This window comes from Pholcus phalangioides, unplaced genomic scaffold (genome assembly GCF_987345545.1).
Source record: "Pholcus phalangioides strain wild (caught in Gottingen) unplaced genomic scaffold, Ppha-v1.0 ptg000011l_1, whole genome shotgun sequence".
In the NCBI taxonomy this organism is placed as follows: domain Eukaryota; kingdom Metazoa; phylum Arthropoda; class Arachnida; order Araneae; family Pholcidae; genus Pholcus; species Pholcus phalangioides.
In genome coordinates, this window is record NW_028301604.1 from 18,439,906 (window position 1) to 18,467,074 (window position 27,169).

Here is a 27,169-nt window from a genome sequence, read left to right on the forward strand (position 1 = left end):
AAACTTTGCTGTATTAATGTTTTTTGATTTGCTGAATTAAGTTTTAACTCAGCTTTGGTGGATATTTATATTGAAGCCGAGCTTACAGGTGTGCGACGGGTGTGGTCGCACCGGGCCCCGCGCTTTGAGGGGTCCCGCACTCATGGTAAACTATTAAAGGCTTTCGTCAATATTCTGAAATGATTACTTCCGTTTATTCTGAATCTTTATCCATTCTGGAATTATCACTTCCAATTGTTCTCAATTTTCATCAATCCTGGAGTAATTACTTTCATTTAACCTGAATTTTCATTAATTTTTGAATTTTTTATTTAATTAATTTTGAATTGAGAATGGTGAGGAAATATTTTTTCAATTATTTTTAATTTACCAAGTCTAAAATTATCATTAGTTTTGAGGATTTCTTCTCTCATTAGTTTAAAATTAACTTCAGAGATTAATTTTCATGAATTTTTGAGTTATTTAACATTTAATTGTGTGTTTAAAAAGTTTTTGTATGAAATTTTGATGCCGACATGGCCCCCCACAAGGGCGTTGCTGATAGGGCTCTAGTCTCGCGGTATCTGGGACAATTCTCATCATAATTTTTTGCTTTTTCAAGCTATAAATTAACTATAGAATGGCCTGTGAAAATTCTGACCGTAACCCGCAAAAGATTCAACCTGGGAGCCCTGCTGCAAGATGTGGGGGCCATGCATGCCGATTCCCCCTTCCCAAAAAAATATATAAAATCGGGACAAAGGTGGTTCCGTCTTAAGAGCATTATGGGTCCCCGGGCCAAGTCATTTTTCTGAGGCTCTCTCTACCTGGCGAATTCTCGAAAATTTGAACCGGTTCTCATTTTTGTGAGGGAGTGAGGCCCCTCTCTTCTTGAGGCTTCCGGGACGTGCCCTAGTGGGTCCAGATGTTAGACGACACTATCTTACGTTCTTTTTTTGGTGCACCGAAATTGTTAAGACGCAGTAGACCTCACTATTATTTTAGCACCTAGCCCCGCGTCTGGTAAGGGTGGCCCTGATTTATGTACGTTAATATTTGATTGTAGATATGAAATAAAACGATTGGCAAGGTTATAAAGAAAATGAAAATGACATTTGTAATAATGAGTCGTCTCAAGGCTGAAACACTACACTTGACGTGACGTGATAGTCAGAGACGTTGTGAATTATGTGATGTGGAATTCCCACGTCACCGAATTTCTACTAATCAGAATTCATAACGCCTCTGACGTTGACACACAAAATCAGTGTAGTGTGTTTCGGCCTTTAGTGTTCGATAGTGAACCACAGAAATTTCAAAACAAAAAAAATATTTGAAGAGCAGCATATACCTATCGGTATAAAACGAAAAATATTTTTATTAAAAACTAATTTTAATGCTTTTTTTTTTCACTGTGCATTATTTCTTCTACAATTTAGCATTCATATAAACACGTTGCAAGGATATGCCAAAAATACATTTTTTTTAAACTTTTTACAGCTTCCATTTGAATTTCTTTGAAGCGATAACTCTTAACCACATTAGGAAGCGTATGCACACCAGTATATGAGATTAAAAACAGCAAACAGCAATGGATATAAATAGCGGAAAACTATATCAATATGAATGTTCCATTGATAACTTTGACACAATGTACGAGCCACATATTTTGTTGCTTTTACTTCGATATCACAATTCTAAAAAAAATCAAAAACGAAATATTTATGTGAAATTATCGTGGAAAAAATATCAAAATCACACAAATTTAATACAGGATGATTTGTATGCAGAGCCTAATACATACATATACACTTCCGGAAATTAAAAATTGGAACGCGTTGTGCTATATATTTGAAGCGTTTACCAGGGATAGTGCACATCTAGATAAGTACTATAAATGATAACTAAAGCCGGAAGAGTTCAAGTGAAATGTCATAAATGCCTATTTTAACATCATTTTAAGTTTATCCGAGAATCTCAGAGGCCATATTTTGTAGAACTTAGACATTTTGAGCCCTGAGATCACAAGAATTGCTTCTTTTACAACTCTTTGTACTAATTTACAAAATAGCGGAAACCCATCGGAAACCCAAAGTTGTTGTAATTTAGGCCGTTTGAAAAACAGTGTTAAATACGGGTAAACCTTTTCAACCGCATTTAATGCAATTTTTTCCCAACTTTCCTCCGTTTTTCGAATTCGGGTACCTCAGCGAATATTGCACCTAGAAACGTGAAATTTGTTTTTGTTGGCATCAGAAGAGACAGGCCAACAACTTTGTAATTGTGTTTTTGTTCACACGGGGACAGTATAAAAACGCATTTTTTTATTTCAATAAATACACAACCCCTTGCATTATGAATGTCATATCTGAGTACAACACGTTATTTCACAGAAAATAATGAACACGTTCTTAAGACAAATGCATTTTTTCTTTTTACAGGTTTTACGCGTTTCAGCTGTACAATGGAGAGCCGTCATCAGAACCTCGTGCTCAGAAACTACACACAAGTACGAAGTACAGACGGACTGGATACCAAGCGAAGATAATTGGGAAGAAAAGTCACATTCCTTTGTGAGGAATCGAACCACCAAGCACTTTCCGGGCGCGTGATCTACCATTAAACTACAGTGTTCTTAGGAAAGAAAATGTCTGTTCTCTGTAGTTTAATGGTAGAGCAGGCGCCCAGAAAGTGCGAAGTGGGTGGTTCGATTCCCCACAGAGGAGAGAATGTGACTTTTCTTTCCAATTATTTTCACTTGGTATCCAATCGTTTGTACTTCTTATAATTATCGGTTCATCTCGTTTCGTTCTACACACAAGTAATAAAACCGGTGGGGATATGATGTTCATTTTTAGTAGTTTGGAGAGTTCGCCTTTGTATTTGCTGAACCTGAGTGGTCTTTGAATGCGAATTGGGTTGCCATCTGTTGCAAAGTGTTAAACACCCAGTCTCGGCCGAAATCTATAAAGCTTGCCCAAGCTGGAGTGTTCCTTCCATCATTAATGAGAAAATCCTGGCAAGTTCTGATGAAGTATCGCTCAAAAAATGCAGTTCGGAATTTTTTGTGTCTTTTTTTTTTTAAAAACAGACGCTTTCTCAAGAAATCGAAATTATAAGAAAGTTGCCAACAATGTTCGGCGATAGCGGAACTGTTGGTTTGTATCTTTTCGACATGCTTTCGATGTTTGGTTACCCGAATATTTAGATTTCTCTTAGTTTGGCCGATACAGCCTTTTTCGCAATTCCTGTATGAAAAAAAAGGCTAATTAAGAACGCGTTAATTATTTTCTGTGAATTAAAACCTGGCAAAGTTTCTATTTTTGGATAATACACGTTACTTGGATACTTTTTCTAATTGGAAGTATGCCACTAGGATCAACGGTTCTCTAGTGAAATGTCTTACGTCCTGTTACATATACACCCTGTATAACACCTTTAATTATTCAACAACAATATATGAATGACCAACACTAAAAAGTATTGGATTCGAATATTAGATATACGTTTGTGCTCTTTAAAGGCAGCAGGTTGCCATATACGGGGTGAAAATTTATAAACCCCTTTTAAGATCTAATAACTCGTAACTTGAGTTACTTGTAAAGAGAGAAACATACTTTTTAATTAGAAAAAATATTCAAATAACGTGTCCATCTTAAGCATGAACTTATTTTGATGAGGACCATATACAGTCAAACTCCTTAATAACAACATCGAAGATTCTGCGAAATCTTGTCGTTATAACCGAGGTTGCGTTTTCAGGACCTTTTTTGACGGAAAATATGTATAATCAGAAACGATGAAATAGTATTTTGCACGAAGTTTTTATTTCTTTATGATATGGTGACCATATTTGATGATGGAAAATGGCATAATTACTACTTGACATCGCCGATTCTCACCAAATATGTCGCCGAACTTTGGCAAAATTGCCGAATATTGCTTATAAGTAACTTTCGGGGATGAATACAGAACTAGAATGAGTCTGCTAAAATGTATTTCATAGGAAAAAATGAAATTTAGCAAGTATATGAGACGAATATTTATAACCATATTCATTATGGTCCAATTTAGGCTACATAAACAATGCAAATTACATTCATTCCTGATTCTTGTCAAGATTGGAAATTAAAGCAGGCTTCTCGTAGGACAAAATGGGATACTTTTATAAAAAAAAATATTCAGGAAAGAAAGAATACGGAAAAGAGTTTCGTATAGTGAGTGAGTCATGTCAATTTACAAGTCGGAACGTCAAACAATGCAACAAATCTTTCTTTTTTTTCAACGTTAGGTATAAATAGAACAACAGACGAACATTCCCTGGATTTAGCTCTGATGTTGGGATTTTCTTGGGGATAACGTCATTGAAACGCAAACAAAAGTGGCGAAAAATTTGTCGTTATATCCGAAGTAGTAGTTATAAGCAAAAAGTTCATTAACATTATTCTCTATGGGAATCAGTCCGTACCGCCAATTATTGAAAGTATAGCCAAGGTGTCGTTACAAACGAATTGTAATCGACTGCATGAATTGCGGTACAGAATATAATGGTTTGTACGCTCCCTCCGTCCTCTAATTTCCAATTAGAAAGTTATTTCCCTCTTTCTTTACGGAGCATAAAACAAAGATTTTCACTTTTCATGTTTCTGTTTTAAACATTTATATTGAATAAATAACGAACGGTGTTGACTCACCTTCTCCATTTTAAAATTATCTTCTTCTTTATCTATTATAATCCGCATTTCATTTTCCCCTTTGTTTTTCGCTGAATTTTTGTGTTGTTTTGCAATATAACATATGAAAGCATACTCCAAAAACGCAGCAAATGTAGAGGTGAGGCAATATCCAACCCATACATCTATCGCTTTCGTATATGAAGTCACAGGAGTGTAAAAATCGATTTGGAAAGCCAGACTCATCATGATCATCAATACGGTCAGCAATATACCTAATCTTACTGATACTAGCTTAGGATCAATCCAAAACGTAAGTCCAGTAATTAGAACTAAGACAATATATGGCAAGTAGAGCTTCGTGAGGAAAAAACCGATTCTTCTTTCGAAACTCATGGTAATGACGAGTCTTGTGTAGTTTCCTATAATGAAATTGTTAAACAAGTTATTTTAAAATATACAGGGTGTCTTGTAAGTCCGAATTCGGTCTTTCTCATCAATCATTTGTCGAAGAGGCACGGCTTTAAATCAAAACATGCTAAAATGTGTTAAGAAATCACCCTGTACCAGTTTCGAGAATAAAAATACATTATGTCGCAAAATAAAAAAAATCTAAATGTTTATACGGTCTCTATGTCCTCTAATTTCCAATTGGAAAGTTGTTATTTGTCTCTTCTGAGCACAACAAAAAAAAATTCCATGTCATTAGAGGAAGCTGTAATATTCGCCAAGATATCTGAATTCAAAAATCGGTGAAAAGTTCGGAAAGAATAGCGTAAAAATCAGGGAAAGAAGCGTTGACCGTTTTTTTATGCTGTTCTTTAACAACGTTTTCTGATTTTTTTAAATTCAAATATCGCAGCGAATATGACACTTAAAAACGTGGGAATTTCTTGTTGGACTCAGGAGATACAAGGCAGCAACGTTCTAATTCGAAGTTACAGCACAAAGAGGCCGTATAGAAATTTAGATTTTTTATTTCGTGACACACTGTATTCTCACTCTTAAAACTGGTACAGGATAATTTTTGAACGCCCTTTGAGCATTTTTTAAATTGAAATGTTAACTCTGCGACAGGTGGTTGGTTAATGAGATAAAGACCGCATTAGCACTCTTACAGGACACCCTGCATAATCGTATAATCAGAATAAAAATCGTGAATTTCTATACACTTTTTGTACGTTTCGAATTCATGTGAGTATATGTGACAATCGTGATAATCCATATTTAGGTATATAATCGGCCGGTTATTGTGTATAACCATCAATAAAATCGGTGAGTTTGATAAAATTTTTCTCCCCATTTCTCTGCATTTATCCGTTTTGCCATGATTATACATAATTCCCAAGTTTTTTTTTTGTGTTTGTGAAATTGATAAATTTGGGAGAAAAATATAGAAATACCACTTTTTCATTTAACTTTTCAGCAGTTCTGCCCAAACGTTATACGCGCAATACACGCAATTTTTTGCCATAAAAATTAAATGAAGATAATTGAGAAAAAAATTTTTTTTTTTTATAAGTCTTGTTATCATTAGCTTTCTTCATATCCCTCAACATATGCAAACATAACCACCATTACCGATCGAATACATCACACATCCTACACAGAAGTTTGTGTAAAATGTCCGGTAAATTTAAGTAATCCATTGCGATGTATCACCAATGCGAGCTGGAGATTATACATAATCACCAATAAATGTGATAAATTCAGGATATTTATCACTCTTATCAAAATGGTCGGTGATTATGCCTGATAACAGACGATAATCACCGGATTATCACATTCATTGTAACCCGTATATACATATATGTACATATATATCTCACGGAAAAGTTCACTACATTTTGACTTGAATATCATAAGCCAATCAGAGAAGATGGAGTAATACAATTATTTTTTTATCACGTAATGGAGGCAAGAATGGAGTGATTGATAACGGGTGATTAATAACCGATTTCGCACAATTAACCCTTTACGTGGCGATATTGCTCTCAAAAGCAACATAAATTTCTCATATTTCTCAAATAAAGGCATTTTATATTTTGAGCTCATTTCGGCATTGATGCTCTTAACCCTATAATCAACAGTGGTGCGATATCTCCCCTTCATAAAAGTAGTAGCTCTTATTTTAGTATTGAAAAGTCCGGATATTTTGTGAAGTTTAATTTCTCAATGGGAAACTTTTCTCTACACCCATTAGTTTGCACCTGCTCAAAATCGGAAGAAATCCTGCTTTATTAAAAAAGAAATGGAATTTCTAAGGAGGGTTTAGAGAGAGTGGATTCTAATTTGCCGCTTTATTAAAGGGTTAAGCAACTCCTAAATATTCCATTTTTCATCCGAGGATGATGTCGCTCTAATCATACGAAGGTTTTTAACAATTGGCTATTACTAAAATGAATTTAGGAAAGGAAGAAAATTCAACTGCTCTTGCGGGGACTCTCTCTGACTTACTGGGTGAGCGCCCTATTTGACTAGACTACAAAGACAACGGATCTCAACCTTTTTTTTATTGCTCGTGTGCACTGAACGGGAGCGTACATGGACGGTCGGACCTAACTCGCGCCAAAGCTTACAATTGCTAACACTGCCATCAGATTGCTACTTATCCAAGGATAACGTCGTTCCCCGCTAGAAGATGAATTTAGGAAGCAATTGTAAGCTTTGGCCTGATTTAGGTCCGACCGTCCATATACGGCCTTGTTCAGTGCACACGAGCTCTAATGAAAGATAGAGATTCGTTGCCTTTGTAGTCTGTGCACTGACCCAGTTAGTTAGAGAACGTGGATTCGATTCCCTGCATGTGAAGTTGAATTTTCTTTCCTAAATTCCTCTTCGTATCAGCCAGCCGTTAAAAACTTTCGTATTCGATTTTTACTTGTGAGCTGTTTATGAAGTTTCTATGATCGCCAGCAGAGAATGACTCGGATGTTCACTTGTCTCCTATTTCTTGACAAGCCAAACCAAAAACGATTGGACCTTTGCCTTTTCGATGGAAATACTATGTGTGGAGGAGACATATGGACAGACTGATTGGTGAGGGCCTTGGGTCCATGTGTTATGATAACACTCATATACACATGTATGTACGTCAGAAATGCAAAATTAGACAAGAGCATACGCAATTAGAAATTGCTATACTGACCACATGGTTGTAGACGGCATAGGTGCTTCGATTTGACGATTTGGTGTTACATCTTAAAAAACTAAAGATATGTCACTGTCATGATCGCACCTCCCCCCCCCCCCCACCTCTTTAACGTATTTAGAAACCACACGTTTTACACCAAGAAACAATACGTTGGTTTCTTTCCTTTCATGGCTCAGGAATTCTTATGATTATGACGAACACCTTTTTTGTATAGGAACTACATACAAGAGTTGCAACGCACTCACATTTTTCTTATCACCTTCCACACACAAAGAAAGATCACACTACTATAACGTGTCCGTTGGGCCAATGAAAATGTTGTTGGTTGTCAAGTGATGGTATACAACCAATGAGAGGAGTTTTCAACCGATTGAGAGTTAGCACTAACCGTGTTTTTTGTCAGAGAGATTTTAGGCGGTGATCGGGAAACATGTCACGTGAAAAAAAATTTGTGAACTCTCTCATTCGCTCGAGCAGGCAAGACGGTAGCGAGATGATTGACTGGCAAATCATCTATGGGTCTACCTGGGATTGAATGGAGTCACTGAGGACGGTTAGGGTGAGTGATCCATAGGTATCTTATTTTTGTTTGATTGATTGGTATTGTTTATTTGACCATGCTTTAAAAAGTGTTACTGTCCGTCTTATATAACGTGGTGTAAAATTGAGACAAAAATAAAATTAGTTTAAAGTTTAACATAAAACAGCCTGTGACACCACTAGTAATTCCGCGACAGCTTATAAACATTGAATAAATTTTACAAAGCAAAAATAACCAACAAAAAATAGAATAACCAACAAGAAATAGAATTTAAATATATATTATTTGTTCACAAATCACATACACCAGTCGCATGATGTCAATGGTATTACTAATATTGAAAATTGCTGCAAAAATAAGTTTAATTAAAATTTCAACTTACCAGATGACAAAGATTCGTGGCTTCTACCTATCGTCATTGGTAACACAATGTAATCAGGAACTGATGCATTTGCAAAATCAGACATTCCTATACTCCCTGATCCTTTTTCCCATTTCAAATTCAGCTGATCTGAAGTGAAGCCATCTGAGTTAAAAGAAATATCCGTTAAAAAGAAATGCAAACACAAAATGAATTTTTAAAATCTTGCATATTTGAATTGCCTTTACACATAGGCTCTTCCGAAATCAGTCCAATTCTTTAAAACTATTGTGTGATTACACAGATATACATTGGAAATAGAGATGGCAGAAGATTATGATGTCGAAGTAAAATCACCATGGAACCTAATCGGTATAAAGATTAAAATTAATAAAGCCAAAATTAAACAAATTAAGCAATTGTGAAGACTTTTTCATTTTCTGAATTGCTTTGAAATTTTGCTAAAAGAACTAACTTGGACAGTTAAAATTCTTCAAAAGCGTTAGATGCTTTAACAATAGTTTTTTTCATATCACTTCAATTATGCTTTCATAAATTTGAACCGTTTTTTGGGCAAAACGCCGTCAGGCATTTGTTTTTCGGAAGTTTCTAAAATTTTTTCATTCGAATAACATCAAGAAAAAGCTTCAGTTGATGATGGCTCTCTCACCCGAAAACCGCTTCATCGAAAATCATCAGGGAAAAACTAATCAGATAATTTGATAGCATTTACATTGAATAGTTGGGATTTCAACTGCATAGGCTCGCTACAAAAATACTCGGAAAACTTTCGAACAAAGAATGACTATATATAATAAAACCAAATGTTAAATGTGCTTACAGCTTTCAATGCTGATATTGCAATGTTGTCTATCATGTGGAAAAGCATGAAAATACATAGGACATCCCAAAGTCAGAGTAACTCTATAAAGACAAAAAACTAGATTATCCTTCACTTACATCATAGTAACAATCATATATACAGTATACTAATTTGCCTGCAATAGATATTTCGTAGCAAAACTATACATTTCATGAAATTAATATGCAGTGTGTATATTTTTCTTTTATAAATTAAAACGCAGGAAAATGGTACTACTTTCCTGTATAAAAGAACTATAATATTTCCTGTAATATGAACTATTTCATAACATTTTGTAAGAACAAAAATATTTTTCTAAATACTTATGGTTTGCTCAAGTGATATCTAAAGCCGTGTTCTGACTGACCGTGCAGACCGAAGTCGAACCAAACAAAAGCTAATATGTGTGAGTGGCTCAGCATAGCACGAGAAAATGAATCAATTTCTTTGATACACCGGCACGGTGGAACTCGTTCCTTAAGAGCGATGAACATTGCCATCGCTTGATGCGATGACCATTGTGATGAACATTGTCATAGAATAACACTCGCTATGCTGAGCCTTTCTTCTTAACCAGTTTTCATCTTGTTCAGCGCAAGCTGTCGGTCTCTTTTCGGATGTAGAAATTTTCGGTCGATACAATATTAGAAAAATATGAATAAGAATCGCAATTCATTGCTTTAAGAATAAGCACTAGAAACGTGCTGTAATTCTACCAATTCCACTCTAAGATATATTATTGCCACCAAATATGTGAGTTATTATTCGCATGACTCCAATTAAGAGAAGTCAGGAACATTTATCAATAATTTTTGGTTTCCCACACATTTTAGAATAAAAGGCTACACATTTAGAGAAAAATATGTAAAAAGTCCATACTTTTTACTCTGCATGATATCTCCTTTCTCTTTTATTCTCAAAAAGTTATTAGGAAGCATTAAATCATGATCTGTGGCACGTCTTTCTTCGATGAAAAATAAGTCGGGTTTCCAGATAGTATCCAAATCATTCAATATCCATGCCTTTCCGTTACCAAGTTTAACATGTTCTCTTTTCAATTCCCCTTCCAAGTACGGAGGGAGTCGTTGATCTACCCATATTTGACGAAAATACATCTGGATTGTATATTCCTAAAAAAAAACAAAAAAACTTACAAATTTATTGACTACAAATTATAGACATAATAGAGACAGAGAGAGAAATAAATACGTACCAATAATTAGAAAAACTTATGAATATTGCAAAGTTTTAAGTATATTTTTCATTTTTCTCATGTTTTTTTACAGCATTTTGTACTAAAAATATGTTCAAAACTTATTATCTTATACTTATATGAAGATTCAATTTAATACAATAAATAACTGAAATCTAACTAACCAAATTGTATTGCAACTCATAACACATGTGTATATATCTCACAGTATATCTATAATGTGAGTATATATATATTTTATTTTTTTCTGAGCCGCCTAGTTGGACAGTTTGCAAGTTGTGTTTTTAGATTTTGTTTTTTGTACATTTACTTATTCTCATCAGTTATGACGAATAAAGTTTAATATATGTTATCTGCTATTAAAGTTAATTTTTTCAAGGTGGTTTTTTTCAGTTTTCTGCTGAGTAGTCATGAATGAATATCGCAGAAAGACAAGACATATATTTACCATTTTATGTATATCGATATCACTAACATCAAGAACATACAACGTGATGCCAATGTCAAGAGGGCCTAGAAAAGAAGAAACATGTATCAATTCCTTTCAGATTTTCATCAAAAGATGTAGAATAGAAACTTACTTAACATGTACGTCAAGAAGAAATAGCTTACGATTTGCCAGTATTGGAGCAGACGCTACTGTTGAGTTTTTTGTATCTCTTCTCTCAAACATTCTCATTACGTCATTGCTATTAAAAATTCAATCACAGCAATGAAAATTATTAAAATAAACATTTTAAATGTCATTTTGTATGAATAAAAAATAAATAAAAACCGATATGTAGCATCTCTCTCTCTCTCTCTCTACTAATTCATGTATGAGAAAATTGAAAAATGAAGTTTTGATTTACGAAATGCAAACTCTTGCTACAACATTCTGTTTAATCCTAATATAGGGATATTTAAAAAAAAAACCCATCTTGCACTGATTGTCGAAAGCAAATACAGTTAACAAATTTTGTACGTATTCATACATGCCAACTAAATGTAGAACATATATAGTTTCATTTGACATTGGATTGCATTGGTTATTTATGAAAGATCTTTAATTCTATTAATGTTTTTGACTTGTCTTTCAAATGTAAGCATACGCATGATTCAAAAATAGATGTAAAAGTTAGATTACCTCTCTGCTAGACAACCAATTGTCAGGAAAGAAAACAAAATTCCAAGAGATTTCATGATGAATCTTGTAAACAGCAGCGAAATTCTGTTAAAATATTTACATAAGAAGACATTCAGCATTTTGACTTTCATCTGGCAGCATTAGAAACGAAAATATTCCCGAATATTCGAATATTGGTAAAATTTCAACTGCAGACCAAAAATACTACTAAAGTTCTACAAATATATATATATATATATATATATATATACACGGGGGGGGGGGAAGTAAACAGGAGGTATGACATTTTACTCGTGAACCGTTCATCCTAAAGTTATACTTCCAATTAGATAACGTGTCGTACTCAGGTATGTCATTCATGTTTCAAGGGATGGTTTAGTTATTGAAATAAAAAAAACTTTTTATACACAGTCAGCGCGTGCTCCGAAACCCAATGAAAAAGTTGTCCTGTCTTTCCCGATGCCAACAAAAATAATGCATCTTTCCAAGTGCAATATTATTCACTGAGATATTCGAATTCGAAATTTGTTAAAAAATTTAAATAGCATTAAATAGCGTTAAATGCGGAAAAACCGTTTCACCAGCATTTAAAAAGCTGGTTTTTTTTTGTTTTTCAAATTTCCTCCGTTTTCGGAACTCGAATATCTCAGTGAATATTACACTTAGAAACATGGAATATTTTTTGTTAGCATCAGGATAGACAGGATAACACCTTTGTAATTGGGTTTTGGGCCACACGCGGACTGTATAAAAAGTATTTTTTTCTTATTCATGTGTGTGTTTCAAGGTATCGTATAGTTATTAAAATGACATATCTGAGTACTACTACACGTTATTTGGAAACTTTTTCTAATTGGAAATATACCTGTAGAATCAACGATTCGCCAATAAAATGTCATAACCCCTGTTTGCTATGCACCCTGAATATATGAAAATTCCTATTTCCTTCAGTATCCACTATATTAAAAAATATATATAGAAATTGATAATATATAAAGACTGTCCTCTGAATATCTCGATCGGTTTTAAATCGGTTATAAATAAAAATGAACATGGAACAAAAAACAAATCTATTTTACTGTTCTATTTCGCAAGATAATTTGCAAATAAAAAAAAAAATTCGAATTATCCAGAAATAAATATTTCGGTATATAATCTAGCGCATAAATTGTTTGCTGTTAAGAAGCTGAGAATATAAAACTTACTTATTTTGAGAAAAACAAAGCAATCTTTCATAGAGCGTGGTTTGCTGGATTATTTCCTTCGATAACGTCGAAACTTTGTCCGAATTGACATTATATATCCATTGGAGCGGATGCACGTTTCTCTATTAGCATTTTTTTTCCTATTTCATCCGGTAGCCTTAACTTGATAAATCTTTTCAAACATTGATCTCGTGACCTATTTAAGCATCAATAAGACCGTTTACGAAGAGCAAAAAATACACATCGCAGATAAAATTGGCTAAGTTTTCAAGAGCAATCTGTTTCTTCCTTGATTCGCAATAAACGTTGCATACTGACGTAGATTATCCGTCATGAAGAATTGCAACGAAAGAAAAACACAACGTTATAAAATAGGAAAAAAGCAAAGAAACAAAATATACTGAGAAACACTGAAATTTCTGAATGTTATGCCGAATCGAATATTTGGAAAGAAAAGCGATTTTTTTTCCTCCGGAAATTGAACTTGGGTCCCCATGCATGCCGGTAAAATGTGCTAACCAACACACCAGAGACACAGTGCATAATTCCTTATATCATGAATGAATGAACGCCAGAACTTTGTCACTGGACTTATCCCGTTGCCGAGATCTGTTCCAGCGCAGCTCCTTATAACACACATTATTAGCGTGAAGGGCTGAATGGAGACTGCAGCCTCCCTTAACTGCAGCAATTTTCGAACCACGTTTCATTGCATATTAGGAAATGATGTTAGTATCTTAATACAAAACGCCAACTGGGGTGAAAATTGTTGTAGTTAAGGGAGGCTTTGAAGACCAAACATACCCCGCTTCCTATCTCATTGAGATATCGAAACAGTTAAGGCAGGCACCGCTGTGGTGGTCGACACATCACTCACTTCACTTCTGAAATGTAGATGGCAGCACTGAAAATCAAACATAACGCTGCGTACGCATTCAGACTGTTAGGTGCACGCACAGTTACATTTCCGGCACAGCTCACTAGGTAGTAAATCGCACATAGATGGTGATAGACCTCAGTTGTGCTCGGTTTGAAAGGAAAGAAAAGTTAAGGCAGGCTGCTATATCTCCACTCAGTGCTTTTCTCTGTGTGTGTATTGGTTAGCGCACTTGCCCTGTATGCATTAGGGGGGGGGGCTGGGTTCATTTGCCAGAGAAGATAAATCACCTTTCTTTCCAAATATTCGTTTCGACATAACATCCAGAAAATTCAGTTTCTTAGTATTTGAGCCCGGTTTATATGTATTTGCATATCTTGGCCTGTTTTAGCGTTAATGTATACGAATGCATAGAATAAAAGAATTTTCAGAATAAATGCATATTTTGAAGGTTTATCTTAGCTTTCTCAATCACTTTTTTTTATACATTTTCAAATAAATATTGTTCATAACATTTTTTTTCCGGAGAGGGGATTTCGTGAATTAATAGAGGTGTTTGAAATACAGTATTTTCCAAATAATTGCAACACTATTTCTAGAGATATGTCAAAATTGTATTCAATGTTTTTTAGAAAATAGTACGAAATTCTTTTGTTACTGAGCAGCTACAATGAACTAGAAATGCCTAAATAAAAAATATGTAGATGTAATTTGCATACGCAGTATATACTGTACATACGTGGGGATATTTTTTTTAAATGAATATCCACTGTGTGTGTGTGTGTGTGTGTGTGTGTGAGAGAAATAGAAAATATGCATTTTAAAAACATATGGTTTTTGTTTGCATAGTGATTTTTTAATGCGTATTTTCTCATTTTTGGTACATATTTCATAATTTTTAACTTTTTAGGATTTTTAGTGCATATTTTCGGTTTTTTATGCACATTTTGACATTTTGAAGTGCATATTTTGGCATTTTTAAGAGCATATTTTGCATGTTTTTGGCTGCATATTTTTAGAGCATATTTCGCCTTTTAATAGTGCATATAATCTGGGCTCTACTAACACATATAGCAGAAAGCCTGCGCGCGAAGCTCGTGATGTAAACTAATCTGATCTCTCCCTTGCCCAGTGTGCAAGAGGGCCTGGGTTCGTGTTCTAGCGGAGACCAGATGACTTTTCTTTCCAAGTTCATCTCGGCATAATATCCAGAAAATATCTGTCTATTACAATCGCAGTAAGCATGTGCAAATATTCTTGCAAAACTACATATTTCTTTTTTTGTAAGCTTTTTTCTTCCCAAAATATTAATATTTCTGGAACTGCACTATACTTAATTACTTTTAACAAACTGGTAAACAATCTGAGTTTTGAAAAATGAACTATATAATATAAAAAATCTTCCATGAGAGTTGACGAAAAAAGTGTTGTATGGAAATTTAAAAACTTAGGTTGCTTTTTCTTAAAACAACACAGATACAAACTGTTTTGTTTCTCCTTCAAATTATGTTATTATTATTCATTTTGGAGGTTTTCAAAGTGTTTTTGCATTTGTGATACTCAAAAAATGCATTAAAAACATAAACGTCAGCAAACCTTTCGTTTTGATTTGTTTTTTTAATATTTTCAGTTTTTTATTTATTTGTTGTTGAGAAATAATTAATATCGTTCAAATTTTTAAGTCAAGGTTATGCAGTGTATATCATATTTACATAGTTTTTTTATATAACTTTATTTAAAAAAATTTGAAATTTTTGAAAAAAAAAGATTTGCTGACATTTATGTCTCTAATGTATTTTTCAAGCATCAAAAATGCAAAAACATCTTCAAAATTCCAAAAAAGTGAGTGCTTTTGCCTAAATGGAGAGTGGGAGATTATCTTAGGTAATTAAGGGTTATTAAGTGTTAGATGCTTTTCACTGAAGAAATCTAATTTCTAATCGTTTTTTTTTTTCTTCAATATCAGTGTGTTCAGTCAGTGTTGGAAAATTTACCCCACTAAATACAGGGTGAATCTGACCTATTCTGCTAAACGAAAGGGGGTGACGAGCCTAGTGGAACATGAAACATCTCACCAACTCCGTCCTATCTCAAACCGTTTTCGAGTTATGGCGCATAATCCATTATGGAAATGGTAGTAAATGAAAATACCCCGCTGACCCTTTTTAAGGTACTCACGGACCATACGTCGAAACACACTGGTATATGTGATTTTGCAGAAAAGGCCACTATTTCATACCATAAGTCCATCGTTATTGTTAATCTATCCCCGGTCCCGCTATTTCACGGGACCGGGGATCAGAAAAGTGTCTGTTAACGGGAGGTGTCCGTCAACGGGAGTGCCCGTTAGGGGAGGTTCCACTGTAACCGGATTCATCATATTCACCGTGCGTTACATATTAAAATAGTTTTGAAGTGTTCATGAAAAATATTTGTAAGAATTTTTTATGGAAGGTATTTCGATTTATGAGATTTTATTATCACCCTACTTCATTCTCTAAACACTGATTTTAGTTTTTTAATATTTTATTTCAAACAAAAACACGTAAGAAAAAATCAGGCTCATTTCAATATAATATTAAAATCGGTATAAATAAACCCCGTTTCTCTGATTTCTTTCGAACGTCTCATTTCTATCATCGTAAGAATAATTGGTTATTTTTGAAAGATCGCTCGAAGATTACATTCAATGCTGGTGATATCATCTCAAAAATCTGAAACGCCATTGCCTTGAAGTTAATAGACTTGTAGTAAATTATTGGCAAATAATTGAATACGAATAACATATAACATAAACTAAATAAATAAATGACGTGTGAATCTATGAACGTGATTATCTTTACATTCAAATGTGGACTTGCGAAAATATATAGATGAAATTTACTTTGCTAAAACAAGTGATATCGATATGGTTTCTTCACACATACTTCGTTAAAATTGTTAGGGAAGATATTGGAAAGTGTTTCATAAATCCATACGGTGTCGCCATCTACTATTGTTTTGTAAAAGTTCCCATAAAATGTTTACGAATCTTAATATACGTATAAGAAATTAGATATATAAATTCGGTGATTATGAAGAATCACCTGTTCTTGTGAATAATCTCACCGATTCTGGTAAGTTTGATAAATTTGTTGAATTTATCACATTTACCGGTGATGAGAACCCTTGGGGGGGGGTTGTGCGCCAAGTGCGGTCGCAACTGGCCCACCGTTTTAGGAAGCCCCGCATTTACGGTAACAATTATTTCTTTCATAAATTATGAATTTTCATCAATTCTGTGAATTTTTTTTCCTTGGGTGTTTGGCGCGTAACTGACCTTTATAAAACTGATATGTCACAATTTCATAAATATAATTCATACGATATTCGTTATAACTCTCACAATATTCGCCCAATGCTACAGAAGAAAATACTTTACCGCATTAGTTTTTCACAAGGAATCACATGTGTAATTATACACCATGTTTGCATGTTTTTTTTAAATACATTGCCAATTACAATCCTATATAGTAGATGTTTAACACCGGAACGCAACTACACCTACTCGTACATCACATTAAACAGCATTCTATCCACAGTTCCGTTTCTGTCATAATAAAGTAGTATGAGACATTTTTCTCGTTTATTAAAATTTTCAAACTTAGGATTGGTGATTTATTTTACACGAGATACTTTAACAACATTCGTTTTTATACAGGTTGATTCCATAATTCCCCCTTCCGGATTTCACTGGCAAACCGTTGATCTTAGAGGCATACTTCCAATCAAGAAAAGCATCCAGATAACGTGTAGAACTCAGATACGTCATTCATGTTACAAGGGGTTGTAAAGTTATTGAAATAAAAAAACAATTGTCATTTTATACCGACAGCCTTTTTTAAAAAACCCGATTACAATGTTGTTAGCCTATTTCTTCTGAGGCCAACAAAAAAACTCCATGTTTCTAAGACAAACTTGCTGAGATATTTGAATTCAAATATTGAGTTCAAAAGAACAGCATAAACAAACGTACAGCACTTCTTTCCCTTGTTTATGATTGTTGTTTCCCAACTTTGATCCGATTATTGAATTCAAATATCTTAGCGAATATTGCACTTGGAAACGTGCGAATTTTTTTGTTGGCTTCAGGAGAGACAGGACAAGACCTTTTTGATTTGGTTTTTTTAAGATAGGGAGATATGAAAAGTCAATTTTTATATTTTAATAACTATATAACTCCTTGTAATATGAATGGCGTATCATAGGTCTACACGTGATTTGGATATTTTTTCTAATTTGAAATATGTCATTAGAATCAACATCCAAGTATACTGTGATTGATAGTATAAAGTATAAAGAAAGACTGATAGTATAAATACACTGGCGAGCTAATTAGTAACAATTGGGACGTCGAAAATTTCAGTTTCTTCGGTTAAGAGAGGTAGAAGTACGTCAACTCGAATTAATTGAGAATAAACTAAAATTATATATCAAGAATAGTTACGAATAATTGAATGCCCAAAAGCATACCACCCCACAAGGGTGGGGTTGACAGGGCTCTAGCTCTGGGGCCAGGGAGAGAGACGATTACCAACCTTTTTTTTGCATGCATTTCTGTAGTGAAAAATTCACTACAGAAGGGCCAGTCGAACGTCTGGTTTGGGGGCTCCTCTAAAGATCCCAGCCTTGGGGTCCTTCTCCAGAATGAGGGGGCCATGCCTAAAAGTGGCGAAAACGTATGTTGAAATTTTAAAAATCTCTGGATATATTTTGAAAATTCAAATCTTTATAATTGTAATTCCCTAAAATTGTACACATGCAAACATTTAGCACAAGTTACCGGTCATTAAGAGCAGAAACCGACCATTTTGGTAAGTTTCCTGTACTTTTACTGGCGATTATGCATAACACCCACGTAGGGTTTTCTCGGGGGGGGGGGGGGGGTTTGAATTTTTTTCCCATCTGAAAAGAGGGGTGCTTTACATTTTTTCCTGAAAAATAACACTATAATTGCGTACGCTAATGTACCCAACCGTCATTGTCACCCATGATAAATCGTACTAAATACATCACATTCGCCGGTTATTATGTATACTTGACACTTCGTATTAGTAAATATGTTAAATCGGTCCTTTGTTGTTTTAAGATATATTATTTAGATGATCGTACCAGATCAGAGTCTGAACCGGATATAATGATTTCCTATTTAAAAAACTTTACGATTGTATCCCGATATAACGGACTATCACTCAACAAATTGTCTGACTTGACGAATTTTTGTGCGTGTGCAAACAGACCCGAATATAACGAACTCCTATTCAACAAATTTTACAATTTTACCCCGCTATAACCAACTCTCGATTAAAGAACCTTAAGTAAAACCTTAAGTGTACATAGGCGGAATAGACTTGGAAGTATGGGGGGGGGCACGATGATGATGATGCCAATTCATATATACATAAATACAGTGAAACCTCGTTAATGAGTCACTCTTGGGAGAGCAAAAAGATGACTTAGTAAGCGGAGTGACTCGTTAAACGGAGTAAGCCATAGCTGTGTCAATTCCTGCCTGAGGACACTTGGGACATCCAAAAAGTGACCCGGTAAGCGGAGTGACGTGTTAACCGGGTGACGCACTAACGAGGTTTGACTGTACATTAGATCACACACACACAGTCGAATCCACTTTTGACGGGGGGGGGGGTCCACGGCCTCCGTATCTCCACCTATGCGAGGGTCACATGTGTATCATATTATGTAGTTATGTGAGGGGCGTAGCCAGAAATTTCGTTCGGGGGGGGGGGAGCAAAGTGACAGAACAATGGATTTGGCCATCTTTTTCCCTTTTTTCGGTCATTTTCTCACATTTCGGGGGGGGGGGACCAGACCCCCAAGTCCCCCCCATCCTCGATACGCCCTTGAGTTATGTATATCAGTAAAAGTGATAAAATACTCTTTTTTAGTACGTATTTTTCAAATTAACAAACGACGCTTGTGTATTATGCCTAATCATCGGTAAAAGTGATAAATTTAACAAACTTCATGAGACATTCGGCGATTATGCATAATAACCAGTTATTATGAATAACTTCCGATTTATTTAGGATTCCGATACATTTAACGTTACGTACTTAATTTTTATAACTTTTTTGTGAGCCTGTTTTGCGAGAAGTATAAAATAGAAATTAGGCGTGGGTATCACACGCCATCTGTAGAGTATGAATGGAAACAGAGAAAATGTGGAAATCGATCATCGCATCCATCAATACCACTTGTGTATTTCATTCAAAATTTCTACATATAGAGATAATTATATTATAAAAAAGTTATTTGTGGGAAACTAACCTCCAATCCAATATTCTATCATACAATTATGTAGTGATCATGGTTGAGAAAAGATTTCATCTCTTTTCAAGGCGATTATTACCGTTGTTTCATCTTCCAGATGTAAGATTATAGAAACATTAATACATGTTTAAATTTTTTATTTATATCTTATTTCATGTTAAATATATATGATTATAAATATCTTGTATACTTTGAGAGAAGCGACTAAAGTTTACCTAAAATTTCTAAATCAGAACAAAACACCACTTTTATACTTTTTAATTAAAAAAATAGTTCGAATAGTTTTGATACTGTGAGCTGTCGAGTATTTGGAAGTTCTTATAGTAAATCATCAACTGGAAATTAATCGTTATCTATTTACGACTTATTCTATAATACATTGCAATAATTCAAAAAATCATGAGAATGGCCGTTTGAGAGAGAAAGAATTATGCAGGGTGAACGTGAGGTTGTAGCTGGGCCGAAGTGGAACATGAAACACTCTACCAATCCTGTCCAACGTCGAACCGTTTTCGAGTTATGGTGGATAATCAATTGTGGAAAAAAATGTGGCAAGTCTGAGGAAAAACCCCAATTCGTGAAGTTTCTGAGAAACCTACACGCAAATTAAGCTCATTTTTGGAAATAATGGAAAAAATCCTATAAAGTGGGGTAAAATTCATCGAAATATCTGGATTTACCGACGAGCTACAAGCGCTGGAAGATTAGCAAAGAGTACGAAATCGAATTGTCACCAAAAATTTTAATCGGAAATTCCACAAACACCCTTGTAGCTTCAATTAGTCATATTTACCAGAAACTTGTCCATTGCACCAGCTTTCGAAAGGGACTATAAAAACTATATCGGTGTTCTGGTTCAGGAGAAATGTAGTCTTTTGTTTGATGAAAAACCAGCGTTTGTCGAAGTAGATATTCGACGAAAACTCGGAATTGGCGGTTACAGAATTTGGTTACAATTTTAGTTAGAAGAAAAAATCCTATAAGGTGACACTACTTCTATCTACAGGATATCTGTGTGCAATGGTGAACTTCAACTGTTGAGAGATTGGTGAAATAAAAAATCAAATTGTCCCGAAAAACCTACTGAAATTACTTCGACGAACACAGATTTCAGTGATGTATTACAAATAAAAGACTAAATTTTTCCTGAAGTAGATCACCGATATAGAGTTCATTGCGAGCTCTTTGTGGAAAGCTGGTGCAATGGGAAATGTTTTCGTAAATTTCACCGACAAGGGTGTTTGCGTAATTGATGATGAAGAATTTTTTTGCGACAATTCAATTTTGAACTTCATTAATGTCTCAGCGCTTGTGGCTCGCCATTAAATCCAGATATTGTGATGAAAGTGGTGTCGCCTTATAGGATTTTCTTACTTCTTTCCAAATATGTACTTAGTTTGCGTGTAGGTCTAAACTTCACAAGTTCCGGTTTATTTAGGCTTGACGCATTTTTTACCCATAATCGATTATACACCATGACACGAAAACGGTTCAAAATAGGACAGGGTTGGTCCTGTGTTCCACGTTCCACGTGGACTCGTCTATCTCTTTCTTTCGTTTGACAGGATATGTCACGTTCACCCTCTATTGTTTTAGGTGCATAAAACCTATGTACATCAATTTTGTTTCAGAAACTTGATAAATATATTGTACCTTTTCTCAACTAACATTCCGTCAAATAAATGGACGAGACGCTGTCATGTCTCCTAATCACATTACATCAGTGAAAGTTCATAGTACGTATAGTATAGGTTTTTATTGAGTTTTACAAAAAGTTTGGATATTTCTATCGGAATCGTTTTTGCACTGTATAACTATCAAAAGTAAATCGTTCTCCATTAAACTGTGACTTACGAGTGAACCTTCTACTTTTGACATCAAAAACAACAGCTAATGAATTAAAGCGCATTAACTTGGTTATATACCGTTTATCTAAGTAAGGAGGTATATGAAATATTAAATTGTCAATAGTAAAACTGTCATAAATAAAATCAATTTGTCAGATTTTCAAATTAAATGATTGTCAGATTCCGAGTTAAAATATGCTGTATGAAATGTTCGAATGCTGCTGTGGTTTATGTGGACGAGTGCCACCACTGCGATTAATCAAAGTGGAAACAGTGGAGCATCAAGTTTTATTTATACAAGAGGTTATCACCGTCTACGAAAATGCTCGAGAAAGAAGTTGTCTATAATGAAAATAGCAGTTTTCTTGTATAGTGTTATAGTTCAGTAGTTTTTTGTATTTGAGATTCAAGGAAATATGGATGATAACGAGGAATTATGGATGATGATAAAATTTTGACGTCCCAGCAATACAATTTGCGGTTATTTGGCCCATTTCAGTGCGTTTAAGTATGTTTGTTTTTGGAGAAAGAATTCATGCCAGTTGACGTTAGTAACGTTGAATTAGTTTTTTAACGACTTGACCTGTTGTTGAAAGCAGTGCCCCCTCTTAACGCATAGCCAAGGAGGCCACAAATACAGAGGGGTCTCATGACAATGAAATTTGGTTGAAATTTTTTATAGCAAGCATGTAAATTGGGGAGCAGACATTTTTAAACAGATGGAGGGACTCAGCAAAAATTTTCTGCTCGTTAGCCCACGATGCTCTTAAGACGGCTCTGGTCGGCCCCATGTTTTATATTGGGATGTTTTATTTCCGTACTCGCGGTATCGTGCAATCCTCAAATAGTCGCACATGAACATCCTAAACACCGAACCAAACCTTCAATCTAAACATCGCTCGTAGCACGTAAATACTGTGGATAATCTGATAAGCTCTGAGTGTCCAACATTGGAGTTACTTTAATTAACCTGATATTTTTTCACATCTTGACAACTGTCTATCACTCTTATCACGGACTATTGGAAGCAACCGATGACGTGCGTAGGTGACGCTGCGTTGAAATCTAAATTGGATTATATGTATCAGTTCTTCTGTGACTTTGGTGTTTCGATAATTTTGTTTTTTAATTTTGAATTGTCGAAGTAGTTTTCGAGTAGTTTGAAGTAGTGTTCGAGTAATTGTAGAATTTTTTTTTTAGTATTTAAGCTTTGAAACCACAAACGTAGAATAATGAAATTAAACTTTAAAATCGAACCACAAGTCTATTTTCTGAACTTGATTAAAATTTAAAACTAATCAGTAGAAGTATGCAGCATGGATACATGTAAGCCCATCTTAAAAATTAGAATTCTGATATTTTTACCCTGAAAGTGACATTCTTTTGCAAAATATTTTATTAATATATATTTTATATATTAATTTACTCGTATTTGTAATTTGGTAAAATACATTTCGTTCTCTTTTGTCGTCAATATTCGCATATTTTTCCAGTTAATATCCGGCAAAACATTTATTAATTTTTTTACAGGGGTAGATTAACCGCTTGTCCTTCCGTGGGAGAGAAAATAAATTGAGAAGATGCAGCGCAATGGATATCCAACAGAGCCTTGTCACTGCCTTTATGAATAAGTATACTAATGCTTGTTTCATATCCGGGACCGTAATAACTTTATTGTCTTCTCGAACAATTTTGCAGTGAACATGACGTATAGGAACCAACTCTCTCCGACCTCTTCTGCTAACGATCTCTCCGGGTCAATTAAAGATGTCACATGTGTTTACCCTTAATGAGTTTAGCAAGTCCATTCATGCTGAGCTAATTGATCTAATACATGACGATATGTCGACGCTGAGAATTTGAAGACTATGAAGGGGTGCGTCTAAGTACACTGTCCTAAAACACATCCTTTCTAGCTCGGTGTAGCTGTTGAAAAATAATTTTAAACTGTTTTAAACAATGTTGCTTTCAAAATGAATTTTAATGAAGGACGGGTAAAAGTTTTTAGAAAAATTTTAACGCCCTTTCGGTAGACCTATACTGCATTTAAAGTATCTAGATCGCGCGCGCGCACAATTACTAAGCATTTTCTCTTATTATCCTAATGTAAGACAGAGATAGATGATAATCAGAACCTCTGACATATTAAGGGGAGGTATTTTCTTGACACAGTCTCGAGGTATTTCTATGTTGATGCAGTATATTAATGAGTAATTTAGTCAGCAGTATATTAATGACATAAAAATATCACATGGAAATATATCAATGAAAAATTCAGTGATTTGTGGGTAATTTGTATAAAATATAAAGACATGATAAATTAATGGCATGATATAAATCGGATAGCTGGTGCAATCGTTCGTCGATTAGCTAGCAAAACACAGAACAAGGTGTATTCATAATAAAAGTGTTATAGTCCTGTACGGATTTACAACCGGACAACGCAGTCGTATGTCACTGTGTTGCATGTTATCTGTTGCTAATTTTTCCCTATAAAGACGTAATGATAGAGTTTAAGGAATGCAGTTTTTCACGACCGGTTTCGTAAGAACTTTAGAGGCTTCAGAGACGTGGTGAAGGGGAAATTGAACTATACTTTTCGCTCACACCAACCGAAGCCATCTTAACTAACGACGAAATTATCTCTTTTTTTCAGAAAGCACCGAGTATCCTCGACGTTTTATCCCATAACTGAAGATTTGTACGACAGTTGCAGACGAAACGCTCAGTTTATTTTGCCTGACCTATTCAAGCACTGAAAGATTGGCGAAGAACAAAATTGAATTGTTGCCCAAATTTTTAATCGCCAATTCTGCAAACACCCACCCTTTTAGCTACAATCGGCCAAATTCACCAAAAACTTCCAGCTTCCGAAAGAGCTTAAAATAAACCATATCGGTGTTTCAGTTCAAAAGAAATTTAGCTCTTTGTTCGTCATCACTGGAATCTGCGTTCGTCGAAGTAAAAATACTGGAAGAAAATTTGTAATTTATGGTTACAGATTTTGGCAAATATTTGATTTTGCAGGGAAAACATAAGGTGACACCACTTCTATCAGCATATCTGGATTTAACGGCGAGCTACAAGCCCTGAAAGATTGGGAAAGTGTGAAATCGAATTTTCGCCGAAAATATTCTAAAACTTCGACAGACGCTGAATTCAATGACGTATTGAAAACGGAAGATGGAATCTTTCCTGAACTAGAACATCAATATGGTTTATTGTAGACTCTTTCTTGCTGTACAAGGATGACGTCACTCTCCGCTACCATACGAAGGTTTTAACAACTGGCAGTTGCGAAGATATATTTTGGAAAGACAGAAAATTCGGCGGCCCCTGCGGGGAATCGAACCCACGTCCTTTCACTTTCCGGGTGAACGCCCTAGACCACTAGACTACAGATGCGGAATCTCTCAATCTTTCCTTGGAGCCCGTGTACACTGAAAGGGACCCTACATGGACGGCCGGACCAGACTCAGGCCAAGCTCACAACTGCTGACGCCGCCACCAGATGGTGACTTATTATAAGTCGAAGTTATTATAAGTCGACTTATTATAAGTGAAAGGAAGTGGGTTCGATTCCCCGCAGGGGCCGCTGAATTTTCTCTCTTTCCAAAATATATCTTCGCAACAGCCGGTTGTTAAAACCTTCGTTCTTTGTTGCTGGTGGAATGGGCAAGAGTTTGCGGTAAGTTTGAATGATTGCAGCTAAAAGGGTGCTTGCGGAATTATGAAGATTACTGATTTAGGAGAAAGTTCGATTTTGCACTTCACCAACATTTCAGCGCCTGTAAGTCGCCATTAAAAATCCAAATATTCTGATGAAAATGACGTGAACTTATAGGGTGTTTTTACGTGGTTAGTTTGCGTGTAGGTTTTCAGACACGTCAAAAATTTGGATTTTTTAAGACTTAACGCATTTCCCTTCCATAATCCATTATCTACCATAACTCGAAAACGGTTAGAGATAGCACAGGGTCGCCATGGTGTATTGTGTTACACTTGGGCTCACCTTCTTTCATTTGGCAGATTAGTCGCAGTTCCCCTGCAGTTCACCCCGTGTATAGTAATAAATAGTATAAGTAAAAAAAAGTGTCGTTTGTATATATAAGTGACACTTATATCTATATCTATATCTATATATATATTTATACACACAAAAAAATAATATTTTAAGAAAAAGGAAAAAAATTGAATTTTTATATCAGAGTGAAATAAAACCTATGCAGTGGGTCTTTTTTCATCAGGGGAACCCCATGCATGGTTCGAAAAGTGTAGGCGTTTCTGTAGGGTGGCTATGCTTAATTTCATTAAAAATGCCAACCCTTATTCCGCTGTGTGTGTATATATACAGGGTGATTATAAAAAAACTATCCCGACATATGGGCCCCCCTAACTATCATACCATTCACAGAAACTGAATGAAATTTTGGCATAAGGTATTTTGATGTATGCGCTCAAGAATGATATGGAAAACAACAGTGCCACTCTAACAGTTACGGTTACAGTGAGAAAATTTCGAAAATATCAAATGGCAACACCAAGTTTTTTGTATTGGAATGTGATCTCCATTGTGAAAAACCCTAAATAGCGTTCGAACGGCAACTGTAGCATGAAAATCACCGGCGGTAGATAGGCTAAAAGTGAGGACAACCAATAAGGACAGAGAAGCAGCATAAAATAAAGCATTTTATTGTGTTTCACAAATTTTCCACGTGACCTTGTGGAGGACTAATCAGGCTGGGATCTCAGCCGAAGAAACGGTGTGACGAATGAAACGAACATTAATGCTCAGGTGCACGGCAAAGTCCTTTTTACTTTTTCCTTGACTAGCTCCGGGGATTTTCGTGCTACAGGTGCCATTCGAACGCTATTTAGTGTTTTTCAGTATGGAGATCGCATTCCAATACAAAAATCTTGGTGTTGCCATTTGATATTTTCGAAATTTTCTCACTGTAACCGTAACTGTTAGAGTGACACTGTTGTTTTCCATATCATTCT

The 27,169-nt window shown here is 35.1% G+C and overlaps 1 protein-coding gene across 1 annotated transcript; it reads right to left on the reverse strand.

Moving 5' to 3' along the window:
- Positions 1 to 1,339: 1,339 nt before the first annotated feature.
- LOC149080172 (gamma-aminobutyric acid receptor subunit beta-like) lies at positions 1,340 to 13,431 on the reverse strand. Its single transcript, XM_089239206.1, has 9 exons — positions 13,115 to 13,431; positions 11,910 to 11,993; positions 11,396 to 11,472; positions 11,232 to 11,296; positions 10,450 to 10,700; positions 9,550 to 9,632; positions 8,730 to 8,873; positions 4,674 to 5,074; positions 1,340 to 1,676 (listed from the first exon to the last, which is right to left on the reverse strand). Exons 2-9 carry the CDS (start codon positions 11,963 to 11,965, stop codon positions 1,521 to 1,523), a joined length of 1,233 nt encoding a protein of 410 aa, XP_089095332.1. The 5' UTR covers positions 11,966 to 11,993; positions 13,115 to 13,431; the 3' UTR covers positions 1,340 to 1,520.
- Between the last annotated feature and the right edge of the window lie 13,738 nt (positions 13,432 to 27,169).

Bases quoted from the DNA above. Each gene is read 5' to 3' on its own strand.
- LOC149080172 (XM_089239206.1), bottom strand. From the start codon at position 11,965: ATGAAATCTCTTGGAATTTTGTTTTCTTTCCTGACAATTGGTTGTCTA. The intron at 11,473-11,909 runs GTAATCTAACTT...AATTTTTAATAG, and splicing joins ATTGGTTGTCTAGCAGAGAG to CAATGACGTAATGAGAATGT. The intron at 10,701-11,231 runs GTAAATATATGT...GTTTTTTTTTAG, and splicing joins ATATCGATATACATAAAATG to GAATATACAATCCAGATGTA.